Source organism: Tenrec ecaudatus, chromosome 8 (genome assembly GCF_050624435.1).
Source record: "Tenrec ecaudatus isolate mTenEca1 chromosome 8, mTenEca1.hap1, whole genome shotgun sequence".
Classification (NCBI taxonomy): domain Eukaryota; kingdom Metazoa; phylum Chordata; class Mammalia; order Afrosoricida; family Tenrecidae; genus Tenrec; species Tenrec ecaudatus.
The window spans coordinates 46,403,739-46,426,950 of NC_134537.1; the positions used below are offsets into that span (position 1 = coordinate 46,403,739).

At 36.3% G+C, this 23,212-nt stretch overlaps 1 protein-coding gene and 1 pseudogene across 2 annotated transcripts in view; both read right to left on the reverse strand.

The window, feature by feature from the left end:
* The window catches only part of STXBP5L (syntaxin binding protein 5L), a 361,575-nt gene that overhangs the window by 118,644 nt on the left and 219,719 nt on the right, over window positions 1-23,212 (reverse strand). For both annotated transcript variants that reach the window (XM_075555662.1, XM_075555661.1), the window contains exons 14-16: window positions 16,644-16,684; window positions 7,757-7,974; window positions 585-754 (exon numbers count right to left, since the gene is read on the reverse strand). In XM_075555662.1, coding sequence (XP_075411777.1) covers window positions 585-754; window positions 7,757-7,974; window positions 16,644-16,684 — 429 coding nt within the window. The remainder of the gene's footprint in view (window positions 1-584; window positions 755-7,756; window positions 7,975-16,643; window positions 16,685-23,212) is intronic.
* On the reverse strand, window positions 5,619-6,242 carry LOC142454298 (ras-related protein Rab-39B pseudogene; annotated as a pseudogene).

Here is a 23,212-nt window from a genome sequence, read left to right on the forward strand (position 1 = left end):
ACTGAACTCAAATTTCATTTAGGATGTTTCTGGGATAAAATAAAACAAAAACTCACTGCCATCAAGTCAATTCTGGCTCATAGAGACCTTATGGACCAGAGTAGAACTGGTTCTTTGCATTCCCAATGCTTTAACTGTTTATGAGAGTAGTGAGCCTCATCTGTGTCCCATGGAGTGGCTGTTGGTTTCAAACCGCTGAACTTGTGGTTAGCAGCCCAAGGGTAACCACTATGTCAGATCCAGAACTCAATAAAACTGTCTTGTTTTTATGTCTCACAAGGATTCCACCATTGACATTTTTCCATCACTTGCTTTACTGGAAAATATTTGAGTTTTCCTTCACTGACCAGTTTTGCCTTATACCTGTTCCATCTTTCACAGCTTTGACTATATGAATAAGTAACTAAAGGGTGAAAGCCTTGTAATCTTTTCATGACTCTTTACAGGAATTGGGATACTTCTTAGAGAAATATGGATTACTTGTAAAAAAAGATACAAATACTTTTATTTGGCTCAGTTTCACGCAATTATATAAGTTACATACAGAAATGTTTTAAACCTTGGAAGTGGGAAGTGACTCTTACTTGAGGCATGGAATACTGTCTTTTGTTATTCCTTCACTCGCCACAGTGTTAGTACTCCCGGAAAGACTCCTTGAAGGAAGCTGGGATGAGAGATCTGGAAATGGGGGACTTGTTTCTGGTTCAGGGGTAATAATATCTTCAACATCACACTGAAGTCGCACTTCTAATGACTGAAAAAGAAGTTTTAAATGAATTTCACAATAAAAAATCATCACAAGTATCAGAAATTTTCAGTAACTAGTAACAAGAATTTTAAAATATAAAGTCAATTTAAAATAAGACCGTGGCTTAATTAAATAATTATAGGGTATATATGAAATATTCAAATGTTCAAAGATAAAATAATTTTTCATTTCAAAATTAAACTAATATCTAAGTGGTGATGAATTTTTATATAATTAATATTATTTCAGATAAGAATAAATTACCACAGTCTATGATACATTTAAACCACGAAATTGGTTATGGTTACTCTAATGAAAGAAATTAAGCTGTATGTATATGTGAATGTGTTTGTGTAAAGTTGGCATGTGATTATATATGAATCTAAATCAACTTGATAGCAGGTGGTTAGAGGACTGGCTTACTGATATATACACACCCTATTTTGCATATATGTATTTAAAACACAAATTTTCATTTATACAATGAATTTACTGTTCACAGTGGGTCCCTGGGTGACACAAGCAAGTTAAGCTAGATTGGTAGCCCAAAAGTTGGTGGTTTGACCCATCTAATAGTACTGTCAAAAGCCATCCTGGCAATGTGCTTCTGTAAAACTTCAGTCAAGGACACTTTATGGAGCTCAGTTTTACTCTTTAACACAGAGGGTCACCATCAGCTGGAATAAACTGATGGTAACAGTTTTTTTATGTTCAAAACACTTTCATACAAGTTTGAATTTCATTGAATTAGTTCAGTATATATTTCATAAGAAATTAATCTTTTCCGTTCCCTCTGCTGTTGTTATTAGGTGTCATAAAGTTGGTTCTGACTCTTAGCAACACTGTGTACATCAGAAATGAGCACTGTGGAGTCCTATTCCAACCTCACAAATGTTGCTAAATTTGAGCCCATTGCTGTAGCCACAGTGTCGTTCCATTTTATTGGGCGTCATTCTCTTTTTCTCTGATTCTCTATTTTACCAAGCATGATGCTCTCTTCTAGGGACTGGTTCCTCCTGATGACATGCCCAAAGTACCCAAGAGGAAGTCTCACAATCTTCACTTCCAAGGAACATTTTTGATGTGTTTCTTCCAAGACAGGTCTCTTTGTTCTTCTGGCAGTCCACAGTACTTTTAATATTCTTTGTTAATGCCATAACGCAAATACCCCAATTCTTCTTCAATCTTCCCTACTCACTGTCCAAGTTTCATATGCATATGCAATCCTTGATATTATACTTGATGTCATCCTACAACTCATCTAAACTTAGTATTCAACGCAGAAAATATAGCTTTGAAATCACCTCTGAATTCAGGTGGATATACTCAAGGTCCTATTTTGGCTCTTACTGACTTAGTTTAATTTACTGTAGCTTCAGCTTAAATTTTCATATGAACAATTGATTGTCTATTCCACAGCCAGTTCTTTATCTTGTTCTAGCAGATAATACTGAGCTTCCCCTGTATCTCTTCTTATAGATATAGTCAATTTGATTACTATGTTGTCCACCTGGTGAAGCTCATGTGTATACAGTCATCACTTTTGTTACTGAGAAATGGTATTTGAAATGAAATATGCTGTCGATCTTGCAATATTCTATTATGAGATCTTGAGTACTTTTTTTTTTGCCAACTAAGGCCACCTTTCCAAGTAGATTCTTCCACTTTGCTTTCCAAATATCAGTAATTACCAAAGCATCTTAATTTCATGTTTGATCAATTTTAGACTTCAGAAGTCTTCCATTTCTTTGTCTACGGCATTAGTGACTGGTGAGTAAATTTGAGTAATAGTCAATATTAACTGCTCCTTGCATGTGTATAAATATTATCCTCTCACTGACAAGTGGTATACTTCAGAATAGATTTCGAAATGTTCTTTTTTGATGATGAAGTCTACATCACTGCTCTTCTATTTGTCATTCTAAATATAGTAGGCCATGTTTGATCACTTCAAAATGACCAATACCAGTTAATCTCAGCTCACTAGTACCTAGAATATTGATTTTTAGGTGTTCCATTTAAATTTTCGACAACTTATAATATCTAAGATTTATGCTTCATATATATTCCATTTTCCAATCATTATCAGATGTTTGCAGCTACTTCCTTTCATTTTGAGTCATGCCACATCAGCAAATGAAAATTGTTAAAGCTTTCCTTCATCATTGTCAGAAAGTTTGACTCTAGTTTGAGGATGCAGCACTTGTCCAGTTGTATACTGAGTGCCTTTCAACCCAGGGTGTTCATCTTCTGGGTCTCTCTCTGACAATGTTCTGCTGCTATTAGTTTCAAGAAGCAGACCCTCATCTTCTAGTCTTGGCTTGGAAACTGCTGAAAATTAGTCACCATTGGAGACCCTGCAGGTATTTGAAATACTGGTGGTACATAAATTACCACAGTGTGAAAAACTGACAAGTGATTTCTCCATTAACTTAGAATTTACTTGTTTAATTTTATTAGCTTGGTTAGAATGGCTAATAAAAAGTACAAGATGGTTGAAGAGGAATTCAAACCAAAATTCACTGTCATCAAGTTGATTCCAATTCATAGTGACCTTTAGAGCAGAGTAGAACTGCCCTGTTGAGTTTCCAAAGTTGTACATTTTCTTAAATAAATAAAAGAATATTTTATTGGGGGCTCATACACCTCATCACAATCTATCCATCCACTGTGTGAAATACATTTGTAAATCGTACATTTTCATGGGAGTAGAAATGCTCATCTTTCTTCCACGGAATAGGAATTAAAAAATGATCAATACCTTTTTCTTTATCCTTTTTTTTCACAGTCACATAATCCACCAGTTTACTAAATACAAGCATATTTTCATTCACATACAGCTAAATAAAGCATTTTTTTCATATCTCGGTGTAGTGCACAACAAAGTGAGGAAAAGAGTACAGTATTGTTTGTTCTGTAATATGAGACACTCTATTCCAACATGCAGTGTGGTCTTTGTTACAAGTTATATCTTTTCTTTACCTAATTAGTAGAATATCTTCTAAAGCTTTATCCTAGTATTATGTTAACACCTGATTTTTTCACACTTATTTTCTAAAACCCACTCATTGCAGTGAAAACAGCGCTGAATTCTACTAAAATACTTTGTAAAGTTTCTAGAACTTTTGTCAGCAATTTTAAGCTCAGCCACCTCTGCTGGATCTATGCTGAGTATTTTTACCTGCCTAAAAAGTGCAAGTAATGGGAGAAGTATACATATAATGTATTGAAGTCAAGAAAACCATAAAAAGTTTGTTTCTATCTTTTTTTGAACTGACAGAATCCAGTCAACTCTTATTTATCTACTGGATAATCTTACTTTCAGAATCCTCTAAACTTAAGTTTTGTAGTTGATGACATTTTTTGTTAATCCAATTGGCTGTGTTCTATGTTGTCTTCTACAACCCAGAGGTGTAAACACCCCTACCAAAGTCAGATGATGTGAAATGCGTTTGACAATGATGATCAGTTGATGCTGTGAATTGGTCCAGCATGGTTTGTTCATCCAACTTGGGACACAGGTGGCAGGAGTTTTCCATCATTTTCATTATTTGATTTCTTAATTCTGGCTGGAGCAAAGTCCCAAATGTTCCGACTCAGTCACATTGTCTTTCCATGATAAGAACACTTATCAGAGCGCCCACACAGTTCTAGTGTTTTCAGTTGTGCAATCATTCACTTGTTCGAAGCCCTCTTTTCAATAATATCTGAATGGGCTTTAACTTTGATTCATTTCTAGGATCCCTTAGGATTATAGCTGGGTTGCAATTAATAAGGAAAACATGCTCTGACATTTCTTTAGAGACATGTCCCTCCCCAGACCATTGTAAAACAGCTTGTTCATCTGACTGCAGGCTGATGCAATGAAAATATAAGAAACTAGGAGTCAGGATCTTGACCTTGCCTAAGTCAATCTCCTGGCTTTTTGTTGAGCCACCTGTAAAATGGGGCTAATGACCTCAGAGGCCTGTTGTAATGATAAAATAAGTTAACAGCAAGTGATATTAAAATGTAAATTTTAAAGTATAAGGTGTACAGCACCTTCTTTAGCAGGTACTCTACATAATGACTGACTGAGTGTTGTCGGAGATTCTTTTCCATGTGCTGTTGCTGCCATGGGACTGAAGAAGCAGGCAGGTTGTTTATTTCCAGACTGCTGTTGCCAGGGCAGTGTATGGTGTTAAAGTGACAGGAACTTGCATGGGAAATGTTTTCCCCCTCTTCTAGCTGGTCATTCTATTATAAGGGTGAAGACTTTGGGGGGAATTATATATAACAGTGTATAAATGACCTCTTTTTTCATAATGACCTCATTTTTATTTGAATGCCAGACCTTGAAAGGCCCACCCTTTACTTATAGGTAATTGCTTAGAAATGAATTGGTATCTTTTAGCCAAACCCAGCACAGGAATTTTGCGTAGGACATTCTTACTGATTAAGTTGTCCTTACAGTTATTTTTAGTTATGGTAATTGTTCCCAATGTGATATACTCCCCGCCTCACCCCATATAGTTCTTTGTGTTCATGACATATCGGTGAGCTAAAATACCATGAGATGGTTGTCCTGCTTGTAGGTGTATTTTTCTGGGGCCTATCTCCCAAACCCTGACCCCCTAATAAGTGGTCCACAAACGGCATACAGTCATTGCTCAACCAGGGCCAAAAAACAGTCCTTCAGTCATAGTGCTCAGGCCTCACCAACCCACAGCACACGGGCCTGCCAGAGTCTCCCCTGGGAAGGAGGTTTGCTAGGTATTCTCTAGGTGTCCAAAATGGAGTTTGAGTTCTCTCAGTCACACGAGGTTTCTCTGTACTTTAATTCATTGGTAAGTTCCAGTAGCAGAGCATGGCTTGGAACTAAGAGGCCTAACTAGCACAAACATCTCCTCTCTGATTTGACAACCTCTTCTGAAAAGTGAACTACATTTGGTACAAATCCACTCTTAACCCCTTCCCAGCCCTCCTGAATTGTGATCTTCCCCCTTCTCACCAGCTCCTAGATATAAGGCTTTCTCCGCATTAATGGCATTGCGAGCTGACGTTTCAATGCACTTTATCCCTTATGCAGCAGCCAGTTTCTCTGCTTCGTGCTGAGCCACTTGCCTCTGGGTATCCAGGTCACCTTGTGACCCACCAGAACAAACAAAATTTAGTAGGGCTGAACGTGTACTTTGGTCTCTTCTAACCATTCATGAACATTCTCGAAGGACCAGCGGCTGGTAATGTCAAATAAACGAAGACCATTAACTGAGTTCCTGTAGTAGGCACGGGTGATGGATCTGAATCTCTCCTGACCCGCAGTATCCCAGATCTGGAGCTTGGTGCGTTTTCCCAGCTCGATCTCCATTAGGCGGGAGAAGAAATCCACCCCTATGGTGGGGTCTGAAACCTGGGCAAAGCTGCCTTCGGTGAAGTGGCGAAACGGGCAAGACTTGCCCACAGTGGAGTCCCCGATGACAATGAGCCGGAACTGGTACAGCCAGATGGCCTCCATGGCTGTGGCTCCGAACGGCTCATTCCCCGGCTCAGGGGCAACGGGAGAGGACGCTGTCCACCTAGCTCACCCACGAGAGCATCAGCTGGCCCTGGAGCCCGCATCAAGGTAGGCCCAGGTGCCCACATAGCCGAGGGATGGATGCTGCGCTCACAGAAGTGATGAAATGGCAGCAGCATCAGCACCACGCACACTGACTCATCTCTGGCTTCCAGGTTACTCACCTTTTTCTTTTAACAAAAGTTTTAAAAACTGTATGACTGCATTAATTATTTCAATTAAGGACAATTTTTATAATGTAAACATATCATTTACAATGTCAAAATGAGCATTATGAGATTAAAAGCTGCTTATCAAAAATGTCAATCTGAGGTGGTGAATAAGGCAATTTCAAATGATTATTATAATTATCTTGAAAACACAAAAATGAAAATGACAATAATTATCAGTTACTGAGTACTTAATATATTTAGAAAATATTATAGTGCCTTTACATAATTATCACAGGGACCTTATGAAATTTATAGTATTACTTCCACTTAATTATTATTTTCCACTTTGTCTGTACAGAATTGTCTAAGTGTTGAAATTTTACTTTGACTAGCTAGTGTATGATTTGCTAAGGATGATACAGGTATTTAATTATAAAGCCAGATTTAAAATTCAAGGTTGTTTGATTCCAAAGTCTGGGCTTTCAGTTAATATACTACAAAAGAGTAATTCACATTTAATTTTAGGTGTTGAGGTTAAAAACAATTAAGCACCAACACACACATTAGAAAATTATTATCTTTTGGCTAATAGTTTGGGTAGAAAAGATCAGAAAAATCCAATCCAACCCACTGGCTCTGAGTTGATTCTGACTCATAGGATCCCTATAAGACAGAGTAAAACTGCTCCTTTGGGATTCTGAGACTGTGAATCTTTAGAGGAAAAGACCATTCCATCCTTATCCCACAACTGTCTCGAGGTGCATTAATTTAGAGTTAATTTAATCTTCTATGAATATCATTATTTTGGGTAGTTAAATAATTTCAGTATCTTAAAGGTTAAGAATGATTATGAAACCCCATAATTATTCCTCTTATGTAAAAAAATAATACCAACATATATAAATGACTGAAAGTAAACTTATCCTAAGTGAACAATAATCATCTGTGACAATTAGTTGATAAGAAGAGATAAACTTAAAAATATTAATTTAAACTTGCATCAATCACATTTATATATAAGATAAAACAATTATATATAAGATAAAACAATAACTATCTGAAGTCTATACATATAAATATTACTTAAATCAAGTTTTAATATAGTATTATCAATTATCTTAGGCCTATTTATTTTTAATGTATTATACAGAATAATAACAATAATTAAAAATCCTATGAACTAAATTACTGACTACATCTTAGAGTAGAAATGACTTAAAACCATGAACTAATCCAATATTATGATAATTCTGTGTTTTGAAAATAACTGTAAGTGTGAACGTTCAATTTGAAATTACTTACCACTATTTCTGTTGTAATTTCATGTCTGCTGAATTTATAAATGATGACATATGCAGAGACACCCGACACACAGAATATTCTGCTCTCTGGACACCAGTAAATCATCTGAATGGCATATGGATCTTCTTCTACAATTTCACATGTTTGTTTTCCTTCTACTACTTTCTGCTTTTCAAATACCTTTGAAGTTTTTAGCTTGTACAGCATCTGAAGAGTTACTGTAAGATATTGAAGCATCATTATCTTCACATTAAAATCTAATTTGAATTAAATTCTTAAAATTAAATTTAAAAATTTTGTTTAGCTATAAAACAGTCAAAATTATATTTTAACTATTAAGTATTCCATGTCATGCTTTCATATACACATAGTTTGGCTGAAGGGTAAGTACAGAAAAAAAAGTCATGGAGTATACACTACATACCAAGGAATATGTAGATGCTTTGTATGTATTTTATGTGATCCTCAGAAAAGTCCCAGGAAGTGGTTATTTTTACCTGTGCTTATTGATAAAACTTTGAGGTGCAGACAATGAATATTTGACTCAATTTTCTCTTAATTCTCCATCCTATTGAATAATATTCACCTTTGATTACTAATAGATTAACCCATCCCTAGAGAATTCATCCTTCTTGAATTTTTAGATGTTCCTTCAGATAAGAAATATTTGTAATTTATCAGCTTTCAATATTGAGATAGAAGAACTTGTAGTTATTTTAATTTAATTTTACTTTATTGTAATTATTTTTAAAAGTATCTTTTCAGAGTGAATTCTGATAAGAAAAGTGATAGTTACAATGTCATAAAACTATATTTGTGAATTGATTTCAGGAATATTTATTTGAGGGAATATTTTTCCATTGAAGAACTTAATGATAAGGATGCCTAGCAGGGCTTAATCAAGGGCAATGTAGCAGTGAGGAATTACTAAACCTGAATGAGGGCCAAACATGATGGTGGGACAAGAGGAAAGTAAAAAGGAAATATAGGAAAGAACCAGGAGGCAAAGGACATTTATAGAGGCCTAAATACAGGTATGTGCATATGTAAATATATATATATATATATATATATATATATATATAACAAGAGGGGGATAGAACTATGTACTCATATCTATATGTTAAGATTTAAGGTTGCAGATGGACATTGGGCTTTGATTCAATTACTCCCTCAAAACAAGAACACTTTTTTCTAACAATCCGGCAGTCTGTGATGCTCACCTTTCTGACACGATCACGAAAGACAAAATGGGTGCATAGGCAAATGTAGTGAAGAAAGCTGATGGTGCTCAGCTATCAAAAGATATAGCATCTGGGGTCTTAAAGGCTTTAAAATAAACAAACATGCATCTAGATGAGAAGCAACAAAACCCACATGGAAGAAGCACACCAGCCTTTGTGATCATGAGGTGTCAATGGGATCAGGTATCAGGCATCTAAGACCCAGAATAAAACCATACCCAAAGTGAATGAGGTGGGGCATGGAGTGGAGGCCCAATGCCCATCTGTAGACAACTGGACATCCCCTCACAGAGTGGCCACAGGGAAGAGATGAGTCAGTCAGGGGACAGTATAGCACCTCTGAAACACACAACTTTCCTCTAAGTCTTTGGTGCTTCCTTCACCCCATTATCATGATCTCAATTCTACTTTACAAAGCAGATTAGACCAGAGCATGCACACTGCTACAGATAGGAGCCCCGCAACACAGGGAATCCAGGAGAGATAAATCCCTCAGGGCCAACAAGGAGAGTACAGATACCAAGAGGATTAAGGGAGAGTGATGGGAGATAGAGGGAATTAATCACAAGGATCAAACTAGAACCCCCTCCCAGGAGGATGAATAATGGAAAAGTGAGTGAGGGTCGATGGAAGATGATGTAGGATATGAAAAAAATCTATAACTTATCAAAGGTTCGTGAAGGAGGGCGGGCAGGGGAGGGAGAGGGAAGAAATGTGGAGCTGTTATCAGGAGCTAAAGTGGGAAGAATGCTTTGGAAATGATGATGGCAGTATATATGCAAATATGCTTGACACACTGGAAGAATGTAGGGATTGTGATAAGAGATATAAGAGCCCCAATAAAAGCATTAAAAAAGATTAAATAATGATAACTATCTTATTAGAAAACTGTGATTCTATAAAAGATCCCTGAGAAAAAATTAAAAATATTAGGTAGTCTTGGAGCTACAATAATATCTATTTAATGTCATAATGTGAGAACTATTTTTGTCAATTTAGGCTAAGCTAGTTTTAAATATTTTATATCGCATTAATTGCCATACTGTAGATTATTGTCGATGTACAAAATACTGTAATATTCAAATCAATTAAAACTATCTAAAATTTATGGTAATTGCTTTCTTTAATAACTGTAACAACAAAACTATAATTTTAATGACCTATTATTATTTCTGTCATTATTAGCTCAGTTCCTAAAATTCTAATATAAGGCATAAAATAATTAAGGGCATTTCTGGGACTAAAAATGTATTAACATATAAAATAAGTTAGAGTTTAACATAACAAGTTTAAATATAGCAGCTATCCCCTGGTAATTTGGCTACCTACTGGGTAATGGCAGACTTTGTAGATTAACTAATTTTATATTTACTGTATAACTGATTTCAAATATTAACAGGTTTAGTGCCTGCACACAGATAAATACTTGGAAACTTATGAGCAAAATATTTGTCAGATGCAAAGATAAACTTAAAACTTCATTCCCACAAGTATTAAAGAGATGTGCTTTCCCGGTTTCCCTTGACTTTTTGTGGTAGTTAGATTTTATAACAAGGTGCCGCTATGTCAAACTGCATGGGCAGAGTCCAGCCTGTCAGTCAGACCACATCCTGATGATGCCACTTTGGGAATGTGGCCTTTCTATAAGAAGGACAGTGCGGAACTTCTCTCTCCTCTCTTTTGCCCTTTCCTTTCCTCCTTGTTTGGACTCTGTCTGCCTTCAGGGGTGGGCCTACGTAGACCACTGACCTAGAAATCTGTCCATGCCCTGTCATGTTTCCACTGCCCTTGCATCCATGTGAGTCTGCACCTACTACTCTATGTTCTCCCTGCTTTCGGTTTCACTTTTCTATTTCATCGGCTGCACCTACTTAAGTCTGAATTGGGCCTCGACTAGCATTGAGCCCATGGTCTTAAGCTGAACTAGACTCAAATGTCTTGTTGATATGATATTACTTCTTGATATAAAATTATTTCTTATACATATATAGCTGTTACTGGTTTTTTTTGACAACTCATCCTAACACACTTTATGAACAACATACCAGGCTAATTCAACAAAAATTTATTGTTAATAACTTGGTAAACAATGAAGAAAAACAGTACACTGTACCTATGACAATCCTTCCACAACTGTATAATCTGAATCTAATAATGGTAAACAACAGATAAATCCAAATGGAAAGTTCTCCAAAATAACAGGTATAAAGTTCTCAAAATATCAATGTCATTAAACTTAGATTCACAAATGATTAAAGATTTTTTTTATTAAATCATTTTATTGGGGGCTCATACAATTCTTATCACAATCCATACTTACATTCATTGTGTCAAGCAAATTTGTAAATTTGTTGCCATCATCATTTTCACCACATTTACTTTCTACTTGAGCCCTTGATATCAGCTCCTCATTTCCCCCTCCCTCTCCGCGCCCCCCATGAACCCTTGAAAACTTAACCTCAATGGATATGACCATTCAATGAAATAAATGAGCTGTTATTTTCTTTTATAATAAAAGATGTAATTATTATGACAAGTAATAGGTCAAATAGTTTTTATCAGTTGCCAACAAACAGCCTCTGATTCATGGTGACTCCATATGTTACAGGGGAAAAAAACAACGATGCTCCATCGGTTCTTTAGGCCTGTGACATTTTGGAAGCATATTGCTAAGCCTCTTTCCAGAGGCATCTCTGGGTAGGTTCAAACTACCGACCTTTTGGGTAGTAGGAAAGTGCTTAACTGTGCACCACCCAGCGACTCAAGTTTCAATAACATCCTATAGGATTTCTAAGGCTGCACATCTTTATGGAAGCATATAGCCTCATTTTTCTCCCTTGGAGCTGGTGGTGGGTTTGAACTGTAGAACACAAGGGCTCCTTAGATTAAGTAACCATGTTGTATAAATATTAGTCTCTTAATTTTGATAAGTACTTCAATTTAAGAATCCCTGGTGGTGCAGAGGTTAAACACTTGGCTGCTGATGTTAGTGGTTTGACTCCCTAGTAGTTCCATGAGAGAAAGATAGTACAGTCTGCTTCTATAAAGATTTCAGCCTTGGAAACCTTTTGATGCAATTCTGCTGTGTTCTATAGGGCTGCAGTGAATAGGAATCTACTGGACAGCTATGGTTTTTTTCTGGTTTGGTACTTCAGTTATGTAAAGAGGATGCTCTGGTTCATAGGAAAAACACACTGAAGTATTAGGCTTATGCAGTGTTAGAGCAACACCATATCTTCAATTTAGTAGTCAATGGTCACAAAAAAGAAAGCTATCTCTATCTATCTATCTATCTATCTATCTATCTATTTATCCATTTATACATGTTTACATATTCACATACCTATAATACTCATATAAAATACATATGTACATAGAAACACATTTTATGACTATACAGGGGGAGAGTGAGAAACACCAAGATGGGAGGATAAAACAAATGTAATTATAAAACATTTGGGGAATTTGGACAAGATTTCATGAGTACTCTTTTTTTAAATTTCCTATAAATCTGAAAATTGTGCCAAGCTAAAACAGTTTTAAAAGCATGTATGAGGACCTGTGGCCTGGCTTCAGAAGTCAGGTAAGATAGCACTTCTATGATTATATTACATTATGTGGCAAAAGTAAAAGGATTTGCAGACCTAATTAAAGTCTCTAATTAGTTGATCTAGAGTTATCAACAAAGAGATTATTCTGAATGAGTTTGATATAGCAACCAGGTGATCCCTTAAAAGAGCAGGCCATTCCAGGAAGTTAGAGACGCTCTCTTGCTGACCTTGAAATAACAAGCCACCAAGATTTTTAAAGCTGCAAGAAAATGACTTCTGGCAGTTCGTTCTTAACCTCACATAAAACTGCAGTTTGAAGCTGACATTTATCTGTAGTCTTGCTACAGTTGTGCCTAGATTTCTGACCCACAGAAACTTGGAGATAGTAAATAAGTATTGTATTAAATTGCTAAAATGTGATAATTTGTTACTCAACAGTAGAAAATTAGTAACATAGACTCAATTTATTCAAATTCAACATACTCATAACCTCACTATCTGCATTAGATGATATTCCCCCAAAATTATATAGAAAATAAAAAAACAAACTAAGTGATATTTCTTCAATAGAATCAAGTTGGAGCATTAGATAGTATAAAAATTTTAAATCAGCTGCAATTTTGGTTACAAAGTAATAAGCTAATATTTTGTGTAAAATACTTTCTTAAATACTTTTCCTCACTCATAAGGATTAGCAGACAGATCTGGAACTATCTATTGTTTTTTGTTTGGTTGGTTTTGGTTTTCTTTTGCCCTATGTTTTTATAAGATAGACAGGACACAAACAATCCCAAGAAAAAAATGGGACTGGTGATCCTGGGAGTGCATGGGAGAGGATGGGACTGGGAAGGGTAGCGGGGAGCCAACAAACTCAGGGATGAACAAAAGCTATTTATAGAGGAATAGCTATAGACATACATATATGTAAATATATTAATTTATAATGAAAGAGATAGAGGCCAATGTACCTATATTGACATATTAAAGTATTAAGAGAGCAGACAGACTTTGGGCCTCTACTCAAGGCCCTCCTAAACACAAGAATACTTAATTCTAATAACCTGGCACTCTTAGATACTCACCTTCCTGACATGCTCACTAAAGACAAAATGGGTGCATAGGTAAATGCGGTGAAGAAAGTGGATCGTGCCTGGCTATCAAAAGATATAGTGTATGAGTCTTAAAGGCTTGAAGTTAAACAAGCAGCCATCTAGCATGGAAGCAAATAATCCCACATGGGAGAAGCACACCAGCCTCTGTGATCATGTATCAGGTGATCACATGACGGGATAGGTATCAAAAGATCCAAAACAAACAATTATATTTATGTGAATGAGGGGGTTTGGAGTGGAGACCCAAAGCCCATCTGTGGACAATTGGACATCCTCCCACAGAAGGGTTACAAGGAAGAGACAATTCAACAAGGGCACAGTATAGCACTGACGAAACACACATCATTCCTCTAGTTCCTGAATTCTACCTTACAAATCCGACTAGACTGGAGTACACACATTGGTACAGATAAGAGTTCTCAACACATTGAATTCAGAACAGATAACACCCTCAGGAACAGTAGTGGGAGTAGTGATAATATGAGGGGAACGGTGGGGGAGGGGGAGAAAAGGGGAACCCATTATAAGGTTGTATATATAGCCTACCCCCACCCCCCAGAGGAATGAATAACAAAAATGTAGGTGAAGGGAGACAATTGACAGTGTAATACATGAAATAACAACAATAATATATAAATTGATCAAGGATTCACAAGGGGGGGGAGGGGAGAGGGGAAGGAAGGGAGAAAAGAGGAGCTGATACCAAGAACTCAAGTAGAAAGAAAATGTTTTGGAAATGTTGATGGGAACATATGTACAAGTGTGCTTAATACAACTGAATGATGGCTTGTCATAAGATTTGTAAGAGCCCCCCAATAAAATTATTAATTTATATTTATATATATCTTCTCAAAGGTGTTATGCTGTCTAGTAACAAGAATGTCTATACATTCTATCATGTTTCGGAAGTTAAAGTGTGATTTTGAAGTGGTGAGAAAGCAGCAATGGCATCACTCTGTAATTAATTTAATTCCTGGAATAAACTTAGATTTGCATGAGAAGAATCATCAAAGAAACTCTTGTCCTGGAATCTACCTTTGTGCATTTGTTTTTACTGTGTGAGATCAGAAAATCATCTCAGAATTCCTGGCTTTAATATTTTAAATCTTTTTGTCTCACTTATTTTCTACTCAGTTCTTAAGAGACTCGAGCTTGTTGGCCAAGAATAGCAGTATTCAACCTTTTTACTTCTGCTTTTCTGTTTATCACAGCGATCCTGAAAAAATATTCAAGTATCACTTTTATGCTGCTTCTCCACTAGTTTCCATTTGGGACTATTCTCCTCACATGCTGGATATTTCCATTTGGATTTCCTGGTGTCACCACAAAATTCAAACCACTAAGCCTTCCTAAACTTTTATTTCCTGAAGAGTTACCTATATCTTTTTGGTTATTCATATGCAGAAACCTAGAGTTATTTCCCCCTTGTTCTTCTGTAATCCTGACTTGCAAACTATTAACTGACCTCTAAAACTCACATTAAATGTCACCGCCTCAAAATCCCCTGGGAACTACCATTGGCTCTTCTATCTCTCACCACAAATACGACGAGCTTCCAAAATTTTGCGAAAATATGGAATTGAAAGATAACAAAATGTTTCCAAGAACTTTTTGATGCCACCTCATAGTATACACGTGGTACTATATTTAAAGTTCTTATGTTATTTACCCTTTAACTTTTCTAATAACTGTGAGTTTTCTAAAGGGCATAGGTAAAGCCAAGTCTTAGCCTCATATGATTTGGCAGATCAGTGAGAAAAAGTGAAGAGTAGAGGAATAAAAGAAAGCATCCAATACTGTACAAGCTCCTTGAACACAAACTGAAAAAAATTAGGAACCTGTCCAATACACCATGCTTTTGTAGGTAAAGTAAGTTGCTAATATTGACTTAGTCTTTTTGTGATAAAAGTACGGTAAAATTGTTTCTCAAATCAAATGAGTACATAGGAAATAGGTTTTTAGAAACAGAACTGTATATATGAGTGTACAAAGGAGTGCCCCTCCCTCAAACAAAAAACCTCTGCTGGGCAGAGCTTTTGTAGTACACATTTTTTCTGCTGGTGAGCATGGAGCAACTTTTTCTGAGTTAGTGCATCCATTGGTGTAGTGAGGAAGGTTCTCTCTGATCACAGTGAATTTTTTCGTAAAAGTTTCACTCAAACCTTGTTTTTTTGTGTGATGGCCAATGTAAGAGAACAGTGTGCAGCTGTGAAATTTTGTTTCCTGTTCTGGAAAAATGCCACTGAAACTGTTGTGATGTTGCACACAGCTTAAAAGGACAGCACAATCAGAAAAACTCACGTGTACAAGTGGTTTCAAAAGAGGTAAAACGTAGATTGATGACAAACCTTGTTCTGGACATCTGTCAACTTCCCAAACAGAGGAAAATGTAGACTTGTAGTGCATTTGGAGTTTTCTCCACCAGGCCAGACTGTTAATCAAGCTTTCTATTTAGGTTCGAAAAAGATTGCGTAACAGTGTGCGATAAAAAAGACCTTATTTGTGGCAGATGGGGCACTGGTTTTGCCACCATCCCAATGCACCTGCTCACATAGCCATCTGAGTGTGCCAGTTTTTGGCAAAAAAACAGCATGCCTCTTACTCACCTGACTTCATTCTATGTGACTTTTGTTTTGTCGAATGCAGAGGGACATGAAAGGACAGTGATTTGACGTAGAAGAGGTGAAGAAAAAATTGAGGGAGGTGCTGTCAGACATCCCAACAGATGAGTTTAAAAAAATGTTTCCAAGAATGGAATCACAATGCTATTAAGTGTAATGGAGAGTACTTTGAAGGTGATAAGGTTGTTTTGCAAAAAATACACATGGCTTTGGGGAGAAAAATATCTGTTGTTTTTGGGTACTCCCTTGTATGCAGAACCTTTATCTTATATGCTAACTGCCCAAACAAAAAAGCTATGGATGATTATGAGTAGTAATAATAAAATATTCTGTTATACAAAGGAAAACTTAAAACTTACTTGCAGAAGCATCCCAAAATTTTATTGATCCATCTGCATGACTAGATAAGAAATAAATTAGCATTAATTAAAAGGATAGTAAATAAAAGATCATAATCACTCTAAAAATACAAAACTATTATTAAAATTTTTATGAACAATATCATTCCAATTAAAGTAATAAATCTCACTTAGATGGTTGCTTATTTGTAGACAAGCTTTTAAGACCACTAATATTATGTTGTCTGGGCACTATCTCATTTCTTCACCACATTTTGCTATGGTACCTATATCTTCTGTGTTCCCTTTCTGAGAGCACGCATTGAGCGGGATCTTGATGTCAGAATTAATTGTTCTTAAATTGGTAACCATCGAAGTAAGATGTCAACTAAGTCCACATAGAAGAAGATCACTAACATCAGTCACTAAAGGAGATAAATTATATAATTCGAAGCCAGAGGAGGGAATAGTATCAGCACCTAAATTATGAGATTATGGTTTGCATAAGGCTATGGATGACAGTGGAAGCCCAAGATACATTTATGAGATCGACACAGCAAATAAGCCTTGGGTGACTTCCCTCTATCTCTAATAGAGAGATGAGGAGTAACTGGTTAACAAACACGAGTGCACTGGAGAGATGACTATAGGAGATCAAAATGATAAACCTAACTTGAATGGTTGAAACCCTTGGATGCACATTGGGCCCAATTGGGTTTTTCAACATTTTCTGTGCTTTTGTTTTTCATATCAGGGTATATCTCTGATGTATTTTGTCATTGGGCAAACCCTCTTGAATTTGTTATGTTTTTCTGTTTTTTTGGTATATGAAACCCAGGATTGATGAACCTATAGAGACAGCAAATAGAATAAGGGTTCCTGGGGGTAAAGGGGAGCTGATATATAAAGTTCAAGAACAAAAAGAATGTTTTGAACCTGATTGTGGTAGCAATTGTACAATAATGCTTGAAGTGATTGAACTATGGAATGATGTAGCTATATTAGCTCCCAATAAAATGGTTTTGAATAAAATTAGTATAATTTATAATAGCATACAATTATTAAATCAGTAAGTATAAATTGTATAAAATTTGTGCAAGATTTATATGCTACAAGACCTCAATAAAAGAAATTTTTAAAGATGCAAATGAATGGAGAGATACTCCATTATGGGTTTGGAAGAATTACTAAGATGTAAGTTCTCCCCAGTTTATCTGTAGATTCAATATATCTCAACTGAAATATGCCATTTAAGACTATGATACTAGTGGGGAGTGGGGAAAGAATATCAGTGGAACCAACCACACACATACACGGCCAATTTTTTTTCTGGTTGGGGTGGTGGTGTGTGATGCTGTGTGACTTGTTTTACTTTTTTTTTTCTTTTTGAGGTATAATTTACATACAGATAACCTATTTTAAGTATACAATTTTATAATTTTTAGTAAATTTATACATTTATCTAATTAGCATAATAACCCAAGTTTTCTCATGCCAACATCCTCTTTCTAACCTGGGGTACAGAAAATCACTGATATCCTTTATGTTCCCCAACAATTTGTCTTTTTTTCTTTAAAATTTTCATAGAAGTAGAATACACTTTTTGACTACATATATCACTTAGCTTAATGCTTTTGAGATACATCTCTTTTTTTGCACGTATCAGTGATTTGTCCATACTTATGGCTAAATATGGGCATACACATGGTTTAATCATTTACCAGTTGATGGGCATTTGTTTTTCATTTTTGGCCATCACAAAAAAAACTGCTTTGAATCTCTTCATATGTCTAGGCACTTTAGCTACACACACACACACACACACACACACGCATACATATAATTACATAAAAAGTTATTTTGCTATTGATACATACTGAATTGAAACATGTTAGCCTGAAGCTCTATATATCATTCCAAACTAAACCAAACCCACTACTGTCAAGTTAATTCTCTGTAATACAGACTCTATAGAATAGAATAAAACATCTCCTTAGGATTTCCAAAGTAGTAAATCCTTACAGGGACTGCCACATTTTTTTTGCTCTGAGCAGCTGGTAGGTCCGAACCACTGACTTCTCATTTAGTAGCTGAATGCTTTAACCACTGTACCATCAGGACTGCTTCCCATACATCTTATTAACTTTTTATTCCATTTTTTGTTATGGAATGTTTTACATGCAAATAATAATATATGTAAACAATATTTAATGCACAGAATATAATAATATATTGAAACTGAGTCAATCACTCAAGCAAATAATGAAAATTATTAATGAACATTACTGAACATCACTAATAGCTTACATCTATTTATGTTGGTTTGTATTATATCTCCTTGCCTCCTTTTCCTATGGAAGCCACCACTGTCCTGAATTATTTTATCATTATCTTGCATTTCTTTATAATGTAGGCATAAGTATAGGTAAATTATATTAATTTGATCTAAAACAATCATTTTCGCTTAATTTTATACATATGTAAAATTTATCTTCATTGTTACTTGTAACTGTATTTCATTAATTTTCATTGCTGCAGATAATGGTCCCTTGTGTACTTATACTATAATTTATCTCTTCTTCAACCACTGGGTATTTCATTAAAAATTTTTTCACTAATACAAATAGTGTAGCAATGAATAATCATAACCAATTCTTCAGTTATGTACATACAAGAATGGAATTGGTGTGTCCTAGGATATGAAAACATTCGCATTTAGAAGACAATGCCAGACTGTTCTGAAATTTTGCAATGTATAAGAATTATCACCATTTCACATCTTCTCCTATCTAGTACAGTGGCATTTAGTGTACTGAAATTGCCACTAATCTAGTTCAAGAACATTTTCATCACACCAAAGGGAGGCTACACCCATTAAGCAAACACTCATAATTCTCTCCTCCATCAATCCCAGCAAACACTAATGATCTGGTTTTGGTTTCTATAAATTGATATCCTGGATATATCATATACAAGAGATCATAAAATATATATCTTCTGTGTCTAGGATTAATCCATTGCACATAAAGTTTTCAAAGTTCATCTGTGTTGTAGCATATACCTTTAAAATTAAATTTTACTGTGTTTGGTGAAAATTGACACAGCAGAGTAGATTTTCATTTGACATTTCATATACAACTTGTTTAGTGACTTTTTTCAATCCAAGAGAAAGTAGAAAATAATAAAAAGAATAAATGAATAATTGGTTAAAATGAAGACAAAGGATAAGCTGTTAAATTTTAACCTAACATTAGTAGTAATTCACTTTCTGAGGTACTCTGTTTTTGAGTGGGGCTTTTCATATACCTGTTTAATGGTCTGACGGTATTTACTGGAGGCTTATTCCCATGGGGTCTCTGCAAATAGATTTTAACCTTTCACAGTCATCTACAGCCTTCTGTAAACCAAATGCTCAGAATTTAAGCTCTACTACCTTTCCCTCATCTGATCTTGGATTTTATTACTTATAATCCTTGGATTACACAGGTTGCTGTGCTTCTTCCATGTGGACTTAGCTGTCACTTCATTTAGATAGCCGCTAGTTTTAGTAAAAGCTTTTAAGACCCCAGATGTTATTCTTTCTGATAGCTGGGCACCAACTGATTTCTTCACCACATTTTGCTATAGCACTCTTATTTTCAGTGATCCCTTCATGAGGATAACTTATCCCTTAGTGAGGCTGCCTTATAAGAACTGATTGTTCTTAGATTAGGGCTTATAGTTGAGTGTGAGGTCAAAATCTATTCCTGCAATGACTTGATTTTTGGTGCATATTATTACCTCTATAGATCTATCTAGATAAGATAGGCTGGATGAATAGTCTGGAGGAGAAAACAACGGGACCAATGACTACAAGGGGACATGGGAGAGGGGGAGGAGGGGGCAAGGAGGTGGTGCTGACCAACCCAGGGACAGGGGAGCAATGTGATCCAAAATCAGTAGCAAGGAGGGTGTGAGTGGCCTGTTAGGGATTCAGCAAGGTCAAGGTAATCAAGAGAAATTACTAAAACCCAAATGAAGGCTGAGCATGACAGTGGGACAAGAGGAAAGTAAAAGGAAATAGAGGAAAGAACTAGGAGACAAAGGGTATTTATAGAGGTCTAAAGACTGGAATGTACATATGTAAGCATATTTATATAAGAGTGTGGGGAAACAGATTTATGTGCATATACTTATAGGGTTAGTACTAAGGCAAGAGATAAGACATTGGGCCTCCACTCAAGCACTCACTCAATGCAAGAACATTTTGTTCTATTAAATTGGCATTCCAGGATGCACACCTTCCCAACACGATTGCTGAAGAAAAATGTGTGCATAAGAAAATGTGGTGAAGAAAGCTGATGGTGCCTGGCTATCAAAAGATATAGCGTCTGGGATCTTAAAGGCTTGAAGATAAACAAGAGGCCATCTAGCTGAGAAGCATCAAAGCCCACATGGAAGAAGCACGCCAGCTTGGCTGACCACGAGGTGTATAAGGGACCAGTGATCAACCATCAAAGAGCAAAAAATCATATCAGTGGGTGCCCACCTTCCTGACACAACCACTGAAGACAAACATGTGCATAGGCAAATGTGGTGAAGAAAGCTAATGGTGCCTGGCTACCAAAAGATATAGCATCTGGGGTCTTAAAGGCTTGAAGATAAACAAGCAGCCATCTACCTGAGAAGCATCAAAGCTCACATGAAAGAAGCAAACCAGCCTGTCTGACCACAAGGTGAAGAAGGGACCTGTTATCAGGCATCAAAGAACTAAAAATCATATCAATGGGTACCCACATTCCTGAAATGATCAATGAAGACAAACGTGTGCATAAGCAAATGTGGTAAAGAAAGCTGATGGTGCCCAGCTATCAAAATTTTTGTGTCTGGGGTCTTCAAGGCTCGAAGATAAACAAGTGGCCTGTGTGACCACAAGCTGTCGAAGGGATCAGGTATCAGGCATCAAGGAACAAAAAATCCTATCATTGAAAATGTGGGTGAGTGCAGATTGGAGACTCAAAGCCCAATGGTAGTCAACTAGACAACCCTTACTGAAGGGTTGTGGGAAGGAGATGAACCAGGCAGGATGCAGGGTAGCAATGATGAAACATATAACTTTCCTCTAGTTCTTAAATATTCCCCCCCTCACTATCATGATCCCAATTCTACCTTACAAATCTGGCTAGACCAAAGGATGTACATAGGCACAGATAACAATTGGAAACACAGGGAATCCAGGACAGAGGACTCCTCCAGGACCAGTGGTGAGGGTGGCGATGCCTGGTGGGTGGAGAGAATTTAGGGTAAAAAGGGGGAACTGATTACAAGAATCTATGTATGGCCTCCTCTCTGGGGGAGGGAGAGCAGAGAAGAAGGTTGGGGGAGACATTGGACAGTGTAATATATGACAAAATAATCATTTATGAATGATGAAAGGTTCATAAGGTAGGGGGGAGTGGGGAAGGAGGGGGAAAATGAGCAGTAGATATTAAGGGCTCAAGCAGAAGGCAAATCTTTTGAGAACAATGATGGCAACAAATGTACATATGTTCTTGACACAATGGATGCATGTATGTATTATTATAAGTCTATGAGCCCCCAATGAAATGATTTTTAAAAATCTATTCTTATAACTAAGGTGTATATCTATCCCTGTTCCAGCATTATGTACATTATACATAATTATATATATATCCCTGTGGCAGCATTATTAGTTTTTTTTGAGGTATATAATAAGTAACCTCTAGGGCCCTTTTACAACTCAGATAGTAGTATTGTTGGGATGAGGGAATGTGGTATATGGGAAAGCTTTTTAGATTGAATTATATGGGATGTTCCATTATATATCTTAAAAACTTAAGTGAATGAATCCTGTTTCAGGAAACACTGAGGGTTAAACATAGGGTACAAAGATCAATAACACTCATCCACTAGCAGAACTATAGATGTCTGCAGAGTTCAAACATGTCTTAAAAAGATAAATCAATATGAAAGTGTCAAATATATGGTTGTCTTCATTTGCCTAATATCGGGAAATCTCAAAAGCAACAGGTTTGGATTGAAGTCCATTGACTCCCAATTCCACAGCCTTAGAGTAGCAGTCTTTCTTTTCTTCTTTTCTGGGGGCATTACAAGAGTGGATTAGTTCCTTTATCTGCAACGGGTATGTTTATGCTGCAGCCTGGTTCCTTGATCTGACTCAGATCTTTCTGGTGTGACCTGTATAGTATGTTGTACCCCTCCAGAAGATAAGATCAATGAGGTTCAGATAGTCTGGGGCTTGGTTCACCAACGGCTGAAAAGAAACTTGGTTGAATATGTAGCATACCTTTTTATGACTGATAAAATTCCATTTTGTTTATCTGTTCAACAATTGATTGAAATTGGCATTGGGTTTTGTTATTAGTGTTGCCATAAGTATTAAGTTTGTTTGAATACCTATTTTTAATTCTTTTAAGTGTTCACCTAAAGGTGGAATTGCTTGCTGGGTTACATGCTAATTCTAGAATGAGCTTTTTGAGGAAACAACAACTTTACTCCACACCAGCTAAACCATTTTATCTTCCCCCCAGCCCCCACCCAGTAATATGAGCTCAAATTTCTCTACATTG